Source organism: Theobroma umbraticum, unplaced genomic scaffold, assembly GCF_002168275.2.
Source record: "Theobroma umbraticum cultivar Fairchild unplaced genomic scaffold, ASM216827v3 scaffold_204.0, whole genome shotgun sequence".
Taxonomy (NCBI): domain Eukaryota; kingdom Viridiplantae; phylum Streptophyta; class Magnoliopsida; order Malvales; family Malvaceae; genus Theobroma; species Theobroma umbraticum.
In genome coordinates, this window is record NW_018397267.1 from 3,072,070 (window position 1) to 3,090,473 (window position 18,404).

The window sequence follows — 18,404 nt, forward strand, 5'->3', positions numbered from 1 at the left end:
CCCTATTACAACTTGTCAGACAAGTTATTACTTTTTACATTAAATCAAATCATAACGTGGTGCCGTAAATTATTATATATTAAGATTCAATCTCAATCATTTATGTACTTGTAAATTGATTTTTATATGCCCGTAGACTGGGGCATGAACACCACTCGTCGTTGGATCTTATTGCAAATTGCCGGGCTTTAGAAGTTTGGATGTGTACAAGCGTAAAAATGACCCCTTCAGATTGGGTCGATATAAGCTGCAATTTTCATCTACATCTTGCCTACCAAGGACAAATTGGATGGTCACGACTTTCACAAGAAAAAGGAGAATTGAATATGGGAAGATTCTAATGCTTTTGATTGGATGAAAGTTCAAATGATTGGCCGGCTATACCATAAAGTCAAATCAACTGAAAACTTTGACTTTTCGGTGATGGGTATGGCTGGAAAAATACAACCCATTTTTATAAGCTTCGGTTCTTAATCACTCAAACATCATACAGGTCAGTAGTACATTTACAGAGGTTCACATGGTTTTAGATAAGCTATAAGCTAATCTTTGCTTGTATCTTAAGCTTTCCCCCAGCTAAGCCAAAGGCAAGGCAAAGAAAATTGCAATTTTATAATCCCTGACATCCAAAAATTAAAAAAAAAAGAAGAAAAGTACTAATATAAGGAGCAGTTGAGGCAGAGAAGAGGGATTGAGGGACCCAAGTTGATATCAAAGTTCAAAGCTTTTAATTATTTTTTATTGGTTAATAATTAAGATTCAGTCAATTTTTTTTTATTTTAAATCACAATCTCTTAAATCTGTAAGCAGTGGTTGTTAATTTGAAATATTTATTTATTTTTTAGATTAAGTCTTGATTTGCAACTCTACGTCTTACACGTTTATAGAAGAGGTCAGGGTAACGTCACCAATGAGATGTATACTTTTTTTAATTTTCTTCTTATCCATTATTGCATAGGGATACATAAATTAAGACAAATGCCAGCTTAGCTAACTAGGGCTAGCCGTTAATGTAAGAAAAAAAAACACTATCAGCAAATCTCAGCATTTGGATATGGGGTTGTGGTTGTGAACTAATTTACAAGTAGTTTGCCCTGCCTTAATAGGATAAAATCATGCAAACTCAAAAAACCAACTCTTGGGAGAGAAGGATAAGTACCATCATTCATTCATTCATTCATTCATTTTGGGTCTGCCTGGGAAGGGAAAGAAAAAGACTAGATATGGTAATTCCAATATGAGAGCTGGGAACAACTGTTCTCAGGCAACAGATTTTTCTAAGCACCTATTTAAATGCAATAGTGTAATACCTTGCTCCTCATTCGCCTCTTGTCTACTAAAAATAAGTTATAACAGCCACCAGGAAAAATTTTGAATGTAAATTAAATCAATCTCGGCCGATCTCCCCTACTGTAGGTACCTTTTTGAGAAAAATTTTACAAAACCAAGTTTTACAAAGAAATCCGTGCGGCAGAAACAAACCCCCAGCCACATCCTTAAGACAATCGACTTCAGGTTAACATCCTAGCTTGAGCAGCACCCGCCTTTCTTCATTGCAGAGACGTCTTTGCTGACATCGATTTTCTCGCCTTTGGAAGGAACAGCTGAAGCAGCCCCTTCGTCACCTGTCTCCATAGCCTTCTTGCTCACAATATGGTAGATCTGAGTAAGAACTTCAGCAAATGCGTTTTCCACGTTAGTAGCTTCCAGAGCTGAAGTTTCCATGAAGTAGAGAGACTCTTTCTCAGCAAAGGATTTCCCATCTTCGGTTGAGACAGCCACAAGGTGACGAAGATCTGATTTGTTACCAATGAGCATGACTACAATGTTGGGATCCGTGTGATCCCTCAACTCTCTTAACCACCTCTCAACATTTTCAAATGTGGAGTGCCGCGTAACATCATACACAAGAAGTGCACCAACAGCTCCTCGGTAGTAGGCACTTGTTATGGCACGATACCTATAAGTGTGAAAAGAGCAGTTCAGAATACAATACAAAAGAATCAGAAGAACACAACAAATGATTGCTACAAGTAAAAATGTCAAAGGTCTAAAATTAAAACAAATTGATTTGCAACACTCATTTCGGTACAAAAGAACAATGTTTATGGTATAAAGAGGATACATCACAAAGTATCGAGCCATTTAAGAACCTCATCATCCTTAACCACGCTCTATACCCATGTCCCTAAAGATCAAGGAGTTGAAATCAAAGGTTCAATCATAGTCTTTTCTTTTTCTGCGATAGTAAAACTACAACAGTGCAATCTATGAAGAAAAAGCATTCTACCCAACCACCCTTAGCTGAACCCGAACTGTAAACATATTGTAAACCTCAACTCAAACTCTCGCTGAGTGAGATGTATTCGCTATTCTTCAGGGCCTATCCTCATCTGTTCCTTTCCTTTTCTTTCTGTAAACCCAAGGAAGAGGATGATGCCTTGTGCTTTGTTTTTTAAATCAATGAACCACCTCAGAAAACACATATAGTAGCCTTACATCCTATTTGAACAAGGAAATCTTGTGTCCTTGCTCTTTTGGATCTCGAAGCCCCCACATTTCAGTTAGAAATGGTAGTTTTCTGCTTACTAACCTTATAATTATTTTTCATCATTTTTTCAATGAGAACTTCAATTTAATGCCTCATCCAACATTCTTGGAGGAAGATTGGGAAATAAAGTAGAAACTTATATTAAAGGAATGAAAATCCAACTATTTCAAATCTTAGGGTTTGAAAACTTAAGTACATTGGAACTACAATAGATGAGAGTATGCTTCATGGAATCATGTTATTTGTCAACTAAGATTTGGTGGTCTTGGAGGTGGAACGAGCTATAGTGGCAAAAAGGGAATTCCCCAGCCACTCCGGGGTGAGTTTAAAATTTGGATATATGACAGAATAGAATATGGTAGATGGGTGTCTGGCTGGGGAGACAATGTGGCAGGCAGCATTTGCAATAATAACTGTCAAATTGGTGTTGGCAGCAATAACGGATGATTGAACTCACTAGTTGGTGATGATGTGGCAGCTAAGATGGTAAAGATTATACAGCAGGAGCAAAGGGCAGTGCCAGGCTAGCATGTTGGCGGCAGCAGTGATCATGCTAGTGCAACCGCACTCTGCACCACAAGATAATGGTGGTAACCATAAGGGGCTTTGCAGAATGGTTTTTTAACCACTTCTGGCAACAGAAAGGTAAAATGATATACCTACAATGGGGCGCTTAGCTCTAGGGGCCAAGGGACTTTCCTATTGAACATTTTTTATTTTAACAGGCTAAAATACCAACATCATTGTCAAGTCTACATTGGACAACAGAGTATCTCATCTAAACATAAGATTTAGGAGTTGTTCAATAAAATGTTATAGCAACATGCTGAGTGAAGCAAGCTAGTAGTCCACCAAATTCAGTAGTAAATAATAGCATGTCAGTCTCCGTGTAAAGTGTTCCACGATGCAAAAGAATCCTAAAGAAACAGTTAGTACCAACTTTAGGCAGAGAAGAAAAATAATAAATAAATAAAATAATTGAAGAACTACTCTTTCCCATCACATCCTGAACTGTAAAACCACAACATGACTAAAAGATCCCTTTAACAACCAACATCTATTTACTGCAACAACTAACATCTATTTACTTGTTCAGGCAATTTCTTCCATTATTACACGGTGACTACAAGGTCCCTGTAACAACCAGCAATGTCAAGCCACGTTTAATGCTAAACCCTAGACTTGCAGATTCCATACACACAAAGAGACACAAGATACAGATAAGCAATGATCATCTCGTTGTGACTACACATGACAAAATCAGGAGCACGGAAGTAACCAAGACTAATAGATGATGGTTGTGACTGGCATTATCAGGCAGATGACGTTAATCTCTCAAAAACCAACTTGTTACAGAACTTACGCGAGTAAACTAAATTCTCAGTGCAATCTAGCTCTAGCATCAAGCCGAAACCATGCCTAGCAGGAAGCAAACATATTACTGCAAATCATAAACACTTCCTTTCTTACTCATTGTCAAGCCACTGATAAAAACTGCAAAAGAAATATATATAACTCATATAACATGATGCAGAAACGTCAAGATCTGCTGATCGCACTTCAAATCTATGTTCGTCTATTCAAAACCAAGCTATTAGGAAAACAAGAGATTTGTAAAAAAACAACCACCACAACACCATTTAGGCACATGTTACTCACAGATCTAGATATGCAAGAAACTTCTTTTTGTAATATATAGGTAAAGAAAACACTTCTTAAATCCCATTTCAGATAAAATCAAACTCTTCCAGAATCAAAGTTGCTTTCCTTTCCCAAGCAGCCAAACATTTCCAGAACACGATCTCCAAGAAGAACAAACACCCAATTCCGTTTTGATATTTGCTCATCTTTGTTAGCAAAATCAGCTCAAAACAAAAGATACCCAGATCAAGAAACAAGAAAAGAAGACAAGGGAATAGTAAAAAAGTGAGACCTTTCTTGACCAGCAGTGTCCCAAATCTGGGCCTTGATAACCTTGCCATCAACATTCAAGCTACGAGTAGCGAACTCGACGCCAATGGTGGACTTAGACTCGAGGCTAAACTCGTTCCTGGTGAACCTCGAGAGCAGATTGGACTTTCCCACTCCTGAATCACCGATCAACACCACCTTGAAAAGGTAGTCATAGTCATCCTCTGCTCTGTAACCAGCCATCTTTCACACTTCTCAAAACCACCGTTGTTGCACTCTTCTTTGCTTCGCCTTTGCTTTACTTCAAGGAAATATGAGAGAGAGTGATATACGGGTTGTTTCAAGGTTATTAAGCCTTTCTTAAGATCTCACTCTCTAGAAAAAATTTCTTGTGTTTTCCTTTTCTTTCTTTAACCTTTTATTTTGATGAGTTGGAAATGTAAAAGACTGCTGTCTGCTTGGCTGGACTCCAGAGTGGAAAACAGAGGAAGTGGGGGGTATGTCCTTTTTGAAAGTTGGGGCCGCGTTCTATGGTTTCGGCCCTTTAGGCCTTTTGGGTTTCTTCAGGAACTTAAAATGACATTAATGCCTTCAAATTCTCCCCCTCTAATATCTTTTAGTTGTTATGAAATGAGGGTGTATTGGTCAGTTTACCGAATGCCATAGAATTGGGTTGAAGCCTTGAAGGTTGGTAATTATAGGATTTTCGTGTCTTTTTTTAGAGAAAGAAATCCTTCAATTTGAAGTCTTCAAATGACTTCAATGTTGGTGTTGGGATCTTTGCTGTTTTTCGGCTTGAGGTTTAAATGAGGTTGGTGACTGGTGAGGTTTAAGGACATTATTCCTGTTGTTTGAATACTGTTCATTGTACTCTTTTTTGTTGGTTTATGTTCTTTATTTTGTTATTAAAAAACAAACCAGCATGTAAACTGTTGTCTTTTCATAATTAAATACTAGAATGATATTAAAAAGAATGAGGAAAACAAATTCAGGTGCTAGAAATTATTTAAACTAGTTTGAAGATGGTCAATTGTAGTTGAAATCAGATAAGAGGAAAGGAAAAAACAATAGAGCTTGGATTTCAAATCTACTATTTAAGAAGGAAAACCTACTGTTAAATATACTAATTAAGCTACACCCAAAGAGTTAAAAATGTTGAGAGTGGTTTTCTACCAAAAGGCCTTGTGAAATGCATAGCTTTTATTGGGAGTAATTGGAGGAGAAAATGACAGGTAATTCTTCATGGGTTATGTGATTTGTTAAACTTGAGCCTTCATGGGCTACAACTAATCACCATCATCTTCAAAATTGGAGCACCTGTGAATTTCAAGTACTTTTCATCATACTCTCCATTTCTTTTTTCTAGAAAGGACCATAGCTTTACCTTAATTTATCATCATTTGGTCAAAAGACTCCAAGTTGCTACTAATATTTTTCCATAGTGGAGGAATAAATTTAGCATGAATCCAGTTTAACCAATCCAGCTGTTATCTTTGATTTTGTTGATTCTCATACAATATTTTATTGTTTTTTGGGTTTGAACGCGTGTACAATTTAAACGCATGTGAAACTGAATCAAATATGACAGCTACACTTTCCAGATTCAAGCATTCAATACCAAATCTTGCAGCCAGTATTGGGTTATAAGGCCAGACCATTGCAGTAATGAAATAATTTGACCCAGCTCATGGCCTATCTTGATCCCTGAATCCAGTCCTCTTTGTCACACCGCTCTGCCAGCAAGGGGTCCATAGTATTCACTTTCACTTGGGCCTTGACCCTTGAACCAAACCAACTCTAACTCAAACTTGCAAACAATAAGTTGGCTATCAAGGAAGAAGGAGACAGTGTTTAGGCTGCTATTGTTCAATTGTTGTAATTTGGATAACATTTTTCATGACATTAAGATGCTAAAAAGATTGTCTTACAGTGACGACTTGACATGAATCTCACTTTTCCTTCTGCTTTTCACCAGTGTTGATGATGAATTGTTGGATCATGTCCAATCTCATATTGTCACCTCCCCCTGGTGCTTAGATTTCTAGTTTGAATGTCTGAGGGCCATAAGATCAAAGAAAACAGGGGTTTAAGGCACAGCAAATAGGTTCATTGTGCCATCGACATTGCAGGAAATGGAACTTCTAATTCACCCCGATTTTGCTTGAAAGAACAAAGTCTTGCCCAAAGCAAAAAGAAAATCAAATATAAGCCCAAGAAAAAAGAAGCCCTTTCTTAAGCTGTTAAATCATTTGCTTTCACGATGGATTCACCAATAGGCCTAAGATCAAAGCCAGTAAAGCACTGTTCCAATTCCATCTGGAGCTGGTTTGTCTTTAGGTCAACATGGACAGGTCTTCTATATGGACTTGTCCCAAAAGATTAAAAGTCAATTTTGTTACAATCAGTTCAGCCTTAGTGATCAAAAAGGCAAAACTTCAGGACACGCCACAGGGCTCGTAGACACCAACGTCAATTTTGTTTCCTGTTATAATCAGTTCAACCTTTGTCAATTTTGACTTCTAAAGCAAATGGGAGCAGTTTTCTTGCAATTGCAGATCAAGGAACATATTTCATTTCTTTTCTTTTATATAGAATATTTTATTTCATTTCATTTGTTTCCTGTAAATATCTCTCTATTTTGTTTGTTTTTTTTTTCCCTGTTTTAGTACTACATATTGACTAATTGAGCTAACCATAGCCTTTCATTCGTATGGAGATTTCTTGGTTACTATTGGCAATAAAAAGATTGTTCAGACTGCAGAGGAATGACTATGGTCAACGAGATGGGGTAGCAGGCTTACCTGCTCGTGCCATATTTTTCTAAATGGAAGTAAATGTTAGGTTCTTTGCATTTAATAAGTTTCCTGGATAGTTTATATAGCAAGTAATCTGTATCCATCATTGCTGACAAACAGAGAAAAAGAAACTTTGTTGGGTAGGGAGACTGTTCCAATCCAGGCGGCGTGCACGAAATTACGACAAAACAATACCATTCACATTTGCTTTTCCCCACCAGCTTTCCCACTCTGCATGTTTGCTTCAATTATAGAAACGAGGAACCGAGCTACGTTTATATTTAAAGTTCATCTCGCTACTCTTTGCTAAACATGCACCCCCACAGTCATGGATGATTCATGCTTCAATTTCCTTTTGCTTTTGTTGATACAATGTTTCATGGGAAGCTTAGCTGTTATAACTGCAGCAAACCTCACTACAGATCAATACGCACTGCTCGAATTCAAGGACAGCCTTGATTCCGACACCATATTAGCAAACAATTGGACCAGCTCTACCTCTGTTTGCAACTGGGTTGGTGTTTCATGCAGTTCTAGCCCTGAAAGAGTCACCTCCTTGAATCTTGGCAGCATGAATCTTACAGGAACCATTTCTCCGCACCTTGGGGACCTTTCTTCTCTCCTCTCTCTCGACTTGAGCGGCAACAAGCTTAACGGCTATCTCCCTTCGACAATTTATAACTTGTCTTCTTTGCAAATCATGGACTTAACATCTAATGAACTATCTGGTGATTTCCCAGATGACTTTTGTAGGTATTTTCCCAAGCTTGAGGTTCTTCATTTGGCTTTCAATGGGTTTTCTGGAAGTGTTCCTTCAAGTTTAGGTGACTGTACCAATCTTCAAATTTTGTCGCTGTCTAATAATAGATTCAATGGATTTATTCCAACAAGCATTGGGAATTTAACTTGGCTGAAAGAAATACACCTGAGTGGAAATAGTTTACAAGGTATGCTTCTTTTTCATCTTTCTTTCTGCTTAAAGTTTATCAGTTTTTTTGGCGATGCGTTAGAGTTGTTCGATATATTATCCAAGTGTGGGAAAAAAAATTGAACTTTTATTTGTATTTGCAGGTGAAATTCCACGGGAAATAGGTAACCTTTTTAATTTGGAGATATTTGCCGCAGAAAATAACGGGGGTCTTACTGGTGGGATTCCACCTTCCATATTTAACATTTCTTCATTGACAAAATTTATCCTCTTCAACAATAGTCTATCCGGTAGTTTACCAGATAAAATGTGCAATCATCTTTCCAAACTTGAGGTGCTTATTATCTCCTTGAATGAATTATCCGGTCATATTCCATCAAGTATTGGTGAATGTAGCAATCTTCAGAATTTATCACTGTCAACTAATCGATTCAATGGAACCATTCCAAGAAGTTTTGGAAATTTGACTAGCCTCAAACGACTGAATCTACGTGAAAATGATTTAACAGGTAAGAGTTTTTACTTCTATATTTAGTCTTATGCATTATATGGTACTAAACTACAGTTGGAACCTTGTCCCTGATATTTGCATAAACGTTGTATCCCCTTTTGGGAATAATACATAAACAAGCAATCTGATAAATTTAATCGCTTTAGATATGCTTTTACCTATTTTATTTTGCAAATAATTTCCTTTTGTGAACACGTTAAGAAAGTCGATAGCTTTATAATACAGAGATTTTGCTCCTTTGGTCTTTGTTATGCTTGCAGGGGAAATCCCATGGGAAATTGGAAATCTTTATTCATTGGAGATATTGGCTGTCCAGCATATGCGTCTAACTGGTCCCATCCCACCTTCCATCTTCAACATATCTTCCTTAAAAGAAATTTCTCTGAACAACAATAGTCTATCTGGTAATCTACTTTATGAACATTTGGCAACATTTTCTAACATATGTTGTAAGAATTAATATAAAAGAAATAATCATAAAATCAATAATAGGAGAATCATAATAATACATTCAGATTTGATCCATATTAGTATCTTTACATTCATAGGTCAAGTAATTTTGAAGTAAATTCTGATGAGAATTTGGTTCTTGTTAGTACAATATTCAATAGTCCCTAGTTCAAAGTTTGAGCAAGATGATATGATTACTATGATATTTATTATGATATCCTTTGTTTGTTACATAGTGTAAAAATAAGATAATAAAGTGTTATGATTCAGCAAAGACATCACTGATGATAGGATAAGACAACAATTTTTTCACTAGCAAAGTTACCCATATTATGCCATCGTAACTTGAAAGTGTAAGGTTCATGTTTCTGTCTTGAACTTAAAGAATAGTAATATTCATAGCATTGCAAAGGTTTTAATCATAGAAAGCATTACAAAGGTTTTAATCATAGAAAAGATAAGTATGAAAGTTCAAATATGTATATATAGAGCATTGATTTTGACAATTGCTGTCTTTTTCTATTCCTAGTAAAGTTACTCAAAACATTCATTTTAGTTGAACCATAGAATTACATATAATGCAATAAGGCAACCTAAAACTTGTAGAATAATGTATTTGTTCCTTTTGACAGGTGAAATACCTTCTATGATCTCAATTACAAATCTTGAGGAGCTTAGACTATGGGGAAATAATCTCAGCGGCAATATACCCAATTTTATCTCCAGTGCCTCTAAGCTCAGAATCTTAGCACTAGAAGAAAACTCATTCTCTGGTCTTATCCCGAATACACTTGGCAATTTAACATTCCTTGAGCGGCTGAGCCTCGCATCTAATAATTTGATCACTGAAGGTTCAACACATGAGTGGAGCTTTCTGTTTTCTTTAGCAAATTGCAGGAATCTGAGATATTTGAACGTATCATTCAATCCACTGAAAGGCATTCTTCCAAGTTCTATCTCAAATCTGTCTACATCTCTTCAGTTTTTCTATGCCTCAGGTGTCAAAATTACAGGTAGCATTCCCAGGGAAATTGGTAACTTAAGCAATATTACAACTTTAGACCTTTCAAATAATCAATTGAGTGGATCTATTCCAGCAACAATGGGAACGCTACGAAATGTTCAGGGTTTGCTTCTTGATGGTAATCAATTACAAGGGTCTATCCCACCAAGTGTCTGTGGTTTAGAGAGATTATATAACCTATCATTAGGTGGCAACATGCTCCATGGTCCTATACCAACTTGTTTGGCGAATTTGACTTCTCTGAGGTATCTTTACTTAGACTCCAACAAATTGAATTCGACAATACCCTTATCCTTGTGGAGCCTTAATGATATCTTAGAGGTAGACTTGTCCTCAAATTATTTGAATGGTTCCCTTCCACTGGGCATTGAGAAACTGAAAGTATTGACACATTTGAATTTGTCAAGGAATCTGTTATCAGGTGAAATCTTGAGTTCAATTGGAGAACTCCAGGATTTGATTTCTCTAGACTTATCTAATAATAGATTTGATGGTTATATTCCTGAATCATTTGGTGATTTGATAAGTTTGGAATCCTTGGATTTATCCAACAACAATCTCTTTGGAGTCATTCCCAAATCTATGGAGAGACTTTCCTCTCTCAATCATTTTAATGTGTCCTTCAATAGACTAGAAGGAGAAATCCCCATTGGAGGACCCTTCAGAAACTTCTCAGCTAAATCATTTATGAATAATTCTGGACTTTGCGGTTCACCTGCACTACAAGTTCCACCTTGTAAAAGTAGACAATCGAAGATGACTCCTTGGCATGTTTTGAAATATGTTTTACCAGTAGTTGCTTCAATAATATTGATAGCAACTTTCTTTATTCTCCTTAAAAGATGCCGAAAAAAGAGTATAAATCTGCCTGTTAACGAAGATTTATTGCCTCTGGAAAAATGGAGAAGAATTTCCTACAATGAACTTTTACAAGCAACTAATGGATTTGATGAATGCAACTTGCTTGGTTCAGGGGGTTTTGGGTCTGTGTATAGAGGAACACTTTCAGATGGGATGAATGTTGCAATAAAAGTGTTCAATATGCACTCAGAGGACAGCTACAAGAGTTTTGATGTTGAATGTGAAGCAATGCGCAATATTTTTCATCGCAATCTTGTCAAGGTCTTTAGTAGTTGCTCTAATGTTGACTTCAGAGCCTTAATGTTTGAGTTCATGCCTAACGGCAACCTTGAGAAATGGTTATATTCCTATAACTATTTTCTCAATCTCCTACAAAGAATTGACATAATGATTGATGTTGCATCAGCACTAGAGTATCTCCATTTTGGCTGCTCGGTACCTGTGATCCATTGTGACTTAAAGCCAAGTAATATCCTGCTAGACAATGACATGGTTGCACATGTTGGAGATTTTGGCCTTGCCAAACTCTTGGGAGAAGAAGATTCTATAAGACAAACTAAGACACTTGCTACTATTGGGTATATGGCGCCAGGTATTTTTTGCTTCTTATTCATATTTATGTTTCTGTATATACAGTTGCTTCAATCTTTTAGTTTTCTATTGATGATTAATGATGTTACATTAACTAAAACATTTGATCATGTTTTACATACAGAATATGGATCGACTGGAATTGTTTCTCAAAAAGGTGATGTCTATAGTTATGGTATTTTATTGATGGAAACTTTCACAAGGAAGAAACCTACCGATGAAATTTTTTCTGTTGAAATGAGTTTGAAGGATTGGGTGAAAAAGTCCCTCTTCAATGGAACAATTGATGACGTTGTGGATGCCAATTTGTTAAGAGAGGAGGAACATTTCACAGATAAAGTGAACGCTTTATCATCTATCATGGGATTAGCTCTAACCTGTACAACTAAGTTGCCTGAAGAAAGGAAAAATATGAAGGTTGTTGTGGCCATACTCAAGAAAATCAAAATTCAGTTTCTAAAGGATGTTGGGATGGCTTATAATGGTAATGAATATGTTTTCTTTTAATTCTTTACAATTTAGGCTTTATAGAATAAGGTTATTGGATAAATTTTGCATACCAGTCTATACAACTTCCTTCAAATAGCTCTGTTTTAAGCTTGGGAACTTTCCTGCTGTTCAAGGCCCAGAGGATACACATTGTGGGTCCTTTAACTTTTCCAGTTAACTTTTGTTTTCTTTGAGGGAACATCAGTTCCTAAATACCCAGGAGCATGAATTATAGAAAGGCAGTTTTAAAAATCAAGTTATTAAAATGATTGGGAAGATCTGTTTGAATGTTAATAGAAATATAATTACCTGCAAATTCCCTATTTTGGGAAGGAAAAAAAAGGAAGCTTTCTTTTTTGTTCTAATATTTCTATCTTCTTTTCAAAATTTTCCATTATTATTTTTGAATCATTATGTAAATTTTATATCTAACCATGTATTCTTCTCTCCTGTGTTAGGAGAAGGAAAGATTGGTGATGACTATCGAGCCATTACTCTTACTGATGTGGCTGTATGTGAAAACAATGGATAGTCTTCACACAAGGTATTTACTCTAAGACTTATCAATCACAGCTTTTATATTATACCTGAAGATTACAAATTACTACAATTAAATGAAGTGATATGCTGATATCATGTCTTAAACGTGATTTAATTAATCAAGTCATTCTAAATTGGATTGATGTAAAAAACCAGCAACGCCAAGAATGAAAGATTGAGAGTAAAGGAAAATGCTTCAACAAATGTTTAAAAACTTATAAAATCGGAAATGGATGTACCATTAGGAAGAAAAGAAGAAGTGCCCAGATCCAATCCCCATCTCTTCTGTCAACGTTAGACTTGCAAGAAAAGACTTCTCCTCTAATGGCAGGAAGACTCCGCGTAATTTGATCATCCCATATCAGCCATTTTAAATGTCCACCCAGGAAAAAAAAAAGAAAGAAAGAAAAAAAGAAGATATCAGCCTGTCGATGAAGACAGAGACTTCTGAAGAGAGGATTTTCAAAGTGATTAGAAGCTTGTGTTGGCTTCATAATGCTAATCATCGAGGTTGTTGAGGCGTAAAGGCCCCAAAGAGAATTTTGGGCTATGAGAAAAAGGTGTCATCAAACATTGGGCTTTCAAGCCGCTTCTTACTAAGCCCATTGTCCTTTCTTTTTTTTTTTTTTCTGTTATTCTCATGCCAAAGAAAATTTATAAAAAAAAAAATAGATGTAATATATAAAAAAATCTTAAAATTATTTAAAAAAATTCAAATAAACCTTTATAGTTCAATCATGTCTTTATAAATCAAACAAATCTTTTTATTTTTATTTTGAATCAAAGAAATCTTAATAATTGATTTAATCAATCTCATTTATCATTTTATTTTATGTAACGTGACACTAACATATTATAAATGATGATGACATACTGATGGTGGTAAAACTTTGTTAACCAAAACTACATTGACGGAGAGACAAAAAAGTTTCTCCTTTAAACCTACAAGATTTTGGGGTTTTCTTTCACAACATCTTCTTTTTTATCTTCTTGGTTTTCATTTTTCCTTGGATCATCAAATCCAACCCTTCAACTCATCAGGAAACCCATTTTTCAGTTAATCTAGGTGGTCATTAACCCGTAACTATTGAGAGCTTGAGTAATTCCACTAGTAATGATTTAGCAAGAACCATAAAGTATTCCACTTTAGAAGACACTCCTTTTGTTAAGCTTAAAAATTCACTTGGGTTTGATAAATTTTCAGTTTTGGAGGAGATCCAAAGACAAGAAAATGAGAGTGAAGTGCTAGAAGATGGTGATAATGAAATTGAGGATCCTACAATCGAGCAAGAGGGTGTACTTGACCTTCAATAGAAGATATTAAAGTTGAAAGCAATGAATTACCTGAAAAGGATGAAATCATAGTAAATATTGGTAATTTCATTCTCATAGAGATGTTGGAGGGTTAGATATTTATAAACTTTTTACAATTTGATGACAATGAAAAATATTTTTCACAAACAAATTCAAACAATAGAAATTTTTTTATAAAGTATTTGCCATAAAAAATATTTTCTCCCAACAAATTAATTTGCTATTCCTAAATCTAACAAGCTAGCATTGGGTTGTAAGACCCGACCATGCAGTGTAAAATAACTTGACCCAGCTCATGGTCTTTATCTCTGAATCCAGCCTCTTTTCTTATTACTTTGCCAGCAAGGGGTCCAGAGTATTGACTCTCACTTGGGCCTTGACCCTTGAACCTAACCAACTCAGACTTGCAGACAATGTTTACGCTATTATTGTTTGATTGTTTTAATTTGGATAATAACATATTTCATTATATTAAGATGCTTCAATGTCGTCTTTCAGTGATGACTTGACATAAAGGACACAGCAAAGTTCGGATTGCTGGTCTTAATGTTGTGCATTACCCTTTTCCTTAAATTGTAACCATGATTCACCATTGGCCCAGGATGTTTTCCGTGCACAGTTGTGAATCGATAAACTGTCGACAGAAAATAGAAAATCAAATGATTTTAGAGGTATTGATACAAATTTGATTTCTACTGAATAAATCGCTTGATGATAAGGGAATTTAAGAGGAAAGGAAATCTCTACAAGATCATGATAAGAAAGAAATTACTTTTCTTACTAGTTAGATGTTTCACCAAAGGAATATGATATTTTTTGTGTAAAATTATGAATCGATAAATTGTTAATAAAAATAAGAGATTTTGATTCAAATTCGACTTTTATTAAATAAATTGCTTGCTAAAATGGGATTTTTTGTGAAAAAAAAATCTCTACAATAAAAAGGAAAAATGATAAAAATATAAGAATCTTATCCATTTGCCCATTGAAATTAAAAAGTTTGATGAATTAATATGATTTTTCCTTTTACATATAATCTTAACAAAAGTAGGAAAAGAGGTCACATTCCATTATACGAACAGCATAGCTTTAATCTTCACTGTTACAGTTATTAATGAGCTTCTAATCAAAATTCAAGAGTGTTAGGCAGCTGATGTAGTCATTGTTGTTGTCAGTTACCCTTGTGCAACAGAAAGTGATCCTTCAGCCCATGGCATCCAGGAAAATATCGTTGATACAGAACCTCCAAGCTGACTTTTTTTCCTTGCCTGTGTTCTTCTCTGCCCCACAAAGTTGCGGACATGAGGCCAACTAGGAAAAGATTCTCAACAAGTTTCAGCATCCAATGAGTTGAAATTATTGCCACCCCGGAAACGTTGCCTAAAGCAATAGAAAAGGGCAGAGTCCTACTGCTTCCTGCTTTCCATTGTAGCCATACACGAAAACACTGTTTCTCGTAAAACGTGAGCTTGATACAATTTCAGAAGGTGAAAAAAAATGGAAAAATAGACTGCAACCGCAACAGGCAGCTTCCTGTAGCACAGGAGCCTTGCATTCTAACAGCATAAAAGACCTTTATGTTTTCTCGTCATTTGCTTTGCAACGATAGAACCTTCCTATACCGGCCCTGCATGATGATCATCTCAAACATGCAGTCCCGTGTGCCTAAACTTAATGATCATTGTTAGTAATTCGTTTGCAAAAAAGTCAAAATTGTTAAATATTGGTTCTTAATTTCCAGGGTGATGATCAATCCCAAATCATATGGGAACATGGATCCATGTAGCGGATGGTACTAGAGTCGGTGGTCTATCCTATCTTTCATGTTCAATAATGACGTACCCGAATTTAACCAAATGGACCAGCTTGATTAAAAGCACATTTTCGGAAGGATCGTGCTTACCAACCATGGATTTCCAGTGAACAAGATTGGAGGGTCCACAAAAGGAATATTTCCTTCAGCCATACCAATCAGAAGTTGCACATATTTAAAGGAGCTTTCCATGGCTCAAATGATTGCTTAGCCAATACTAGAGCAGGTTCCTCCAAACTTAGCACCTGCAATTCAAACCCCAGAGATAAAAAACCTTTAGTTATGCCACCCACGACCTCTCCATGATTGCATACAGCCATACATGTCCTTATCAAAGTTCCCACTTTCTTCCCAACCCTAGCCCTCTTAAAAATGTTGTCTCCTTCTCAGTACTCTCACCAATTCCAAGCTTGTTATAATTACCATTATCTTGTTGTTCTCTTCTGAGGTTATTTTGTTCTGCGTTTTGTTTTCTCAATGTCAAACTCCGAAGTCTTTTTATCTTCACCTTCTTTGCCTGAGCCATCTCCTGTTAGGGTTCAACTGGTTTCTAAATCTGTATCCGACCGATTACTCGAGAAGTTTTTCGATGTATCTCAATACAACTTTGATTATGAGAAGAGTGGACTTTGGTCTCCCCCAGTTCGGAGAAGTGCCTTTTTAAGCTCACCTGGCAGAATATTCACTGAACAAGAAATGCTTGAGAGGCTCAGGAGTGTAATGGACAGACGTCGTAGTAGAAGATATAATATTTGTTTCAGCGTACGGTCTATACTTTGCCGGTCGTTTATAATCGAATTCATTTCTATTTCATGTCAACAAGCAGAATTCAACTAAGTTGAGCTTGAAATTGTTGTCCCCTTGAGGATTGTTGATGAATCTTTTAAACTCTTTTTGCAGACATTTTGCTGCTCTTGAAGGATTTACGGAAGACCTTCTTTCAATAATGGGTACTGTCACCAGTGCAGTTTAACAACAAAAGCAGAGACAGAGAAAAGAAAGAAACAAGAGAAACCAACAGTACTTTCCTCTCCTTCCTTTATGTATATGTTGTTAATATAGTCGGAGAAATATATGGTAAATAGTATACATTTGTTTGATAAGTTCATCTGCAATCCCCCTTCTCTTCTGGTAATTTTCTTGGAAAGTAAAGTCTAGCTTTCTCAGAAGATGCATATCGTCCACCCTTGCAGGCCACCAAGGTTGAACCACATTGCAATCTGAGCAAGAGTTTCTAATTTCATTGACCCAATATCCGAAATGAGCTAATATTTGTTGGCGTAGGGTCTCAAGCTCAAACGAGTGTCTAATTATTCATTCAACTTTCTCGGAAGATGCAATTATTGATTCCGTATCCAAAACCACCTAATTTTTTTTGGGGTAGGGTCTCAAGCTCAAAAGCACTACTGCTGCATTAGATTAATTAGAATTTGATGTAATTAAATTAAATATTGCTTTACTATAATCCATTGCTGTGCATTATAGTATACAGGCTGTCAGTTTTGGTTCAAAGCAGAGTTATCTAATTTGTTATGATTTCTTCATGCAAATCCCATGCTTGGTCACTAAAATATTAGTAACATACTTTTTACAACTCAATTGGAATCAAGAAAGTACAGAAATTTGGAGTTTCAAATAAACAAGGAAATGTTGAGAATCATCCTGCACTTTCTCGTTAATGTTACATTCTTTAAAACTGTTTAGCATGTAAAGCAAAGGAACTTTTTGAGTCAAACAACAACGAACAACTCAGCATCAATGGCGATTTCAGAAACTCAGTTTTAGTACTAGGGGGAGGGGGGGAAGAAAAGTCTGAAATTTAAAACTAAAGCTGAATCTTTACATTGCACACTTCAAATAAAGCATTATCATCAGTCATTCTGATTAATCCTGCAGGAAGAGTTACTGTATACTTAGGATAATTGTGCGCAAAGTGAAGACAAGATTTGGGATGGGAAGATGCTAGATTGGAATATCACATGGAAATGACATGCTAATCATGTGGTCATCAGTTTTGGATTGGTAACCAAATCCCCAAAATCATAACTCATGCGCTGCGGACAATACTTTTGTGGGGTCCCGGAGCTGCAACGTATGCATGCAAATTACAAGGAGAATAAATTTAAAAGGCCAGCCTGACTTGAGCTGCTCTCAGCCTCTCACCATGCAGACAGCCAAAGAAATTTGTTTTTCTTTCAGCAATCTAATCTGTCTAGACATTGAATCAGAGAGCCCTCCAAAGTCAAGCTGGTCCTGTCCAGCCCTGTTTCTGCGTCGTACAGGACAGTTTTTTTCAGAAACAAGTTCTGCCCTCTTGTTCTTCAATCCTTATTTTGGGATATCAAAGTGAGGTGTAAACTGAAGGGATCGAGTAAAAGGAAAATAGACGAAAGAGCTTTCATAGTACTTTTACTGTTCATCGCAAACAGTGAACTTCATCAAGTCCCATGTAGCTATGGAAGTACCTGTCAACTATATTTATGGCCTTGGGGAGACAGTGGGGCCCTTATGACGTGCACTAATGAATGAATATGTCCCTTTTTTGTCTGCTTATCGTAGTTTTTGTTGACCTTTACATGGAATTTTGTTGCAACTTGCAAACACATTCACACAAACCACAAACCAT

General features: G+C 36.2%; 3 protein-coding genes across 11 annotated transcripts; 2 read left to right on the top strand and 1 right to left on the bottom strand.

Annotated features, from left to right (window-relative positions):
- Positions 1–1,205: 1,205 nt before the first annotated feature.
- LOC110423856 (ras-related protein RABA1c) lies at positions 1,206–4,911 on the bottom strand. The gene is made up of 2 exons (XM_021438259.2): positions 4,485–4,911; positions 1,206–1,960 (listed from the first exon to the last, which is right to left on the bottom strand). Exons 1-2 carry the CDS (start codon positions 4,703–4,705, stop codon positions 1,525–1,527), a joined length of 657 nt encoding a protein of 218 aa, XP_021293934.1. The 5' UTR covers positions 4,706–4,911; the 3' UTR covers positions 1,206–1,524.
- Positions 4,912–7,432: 2,521 nt separating this feature from the next.
- Positions 7,433–15,455, top strand: LOC110423923 (uncharacterized). Of its 6 annotated transcripts, none has more exons than XM_021438358.2 (7): positions 7,433–8,204; positions 8,329–8,694; positions 8,957–9,100; positions 9,779–11,623; positions 11,747–12,106; positions 12,570–12,655; positions 15,141–15,455. In XM_021438358.2, the coding sequence occupies exons 1-6, from the start codon at positions 7,586–7,588 to the stop codon at positions 12,641–12,643; spliced, it is 3,408 nt and encodes a 1,135-aa protein (XP_021294033.1). In that variant the 5' UTR covers positions 7,433–7,585; the 3' UTR covers positions 12,644–12,655; positions 15,141–15,455. The 6 variants fall into 6 exon arrangements, with proteins under 6 accessions (XP_021294033.1, XP_021294032.1, XP_021294031.1 ...); XM_021438357.1 differs by lacking the exon at positions 15,141–15,455 and adding an exon at positions 14,464–14,513; XM_021438356.2 differs by lacking the exon at positions 15,141–15,455 and adding an exon at positions 13,856–14,307.
- Positions 15,456–16,052: 597 nt separating this feature from the next.
- LOC110424641 (uncharacterized) lies at positions 16,053–18,286 on the top strand. 4 transcript variants are annotated; one of them, XR_002445916.1, is made up of 3 exons: positions 16,053–16,540; positions 16,679–16,798; positions 17,675–18,286. XR_002445916.1 is itself a non-coding variant. In XM_089784944.1 (2 exons), exons 1-2 carry the CDS (start codon positions 16,256–16,258, stop codon positions 16,694–16,696), a joined length of 303 nt encoding a protein of 100 aa, XP_089641070.1. In that variant the 5' UTR covers positions 16,053–16,255; the 3' UTR covers positions 16,697–16,953. The 4 variants fall into 4 exon arrangements, 1 of the variants encoding a protein (XP_089641070.1); XR_002445915.1 differs by lacking the exon at positions 17,675–18,286 and adding an exon at positions 16,972–17,334; XR_016351762.1 differs by lacking the exon at positions 17,675–18,286 and adding an exon at positions 17,063–17,334.
- Positions 18,287–18,404: the final 118 nt, after the last annotated feature.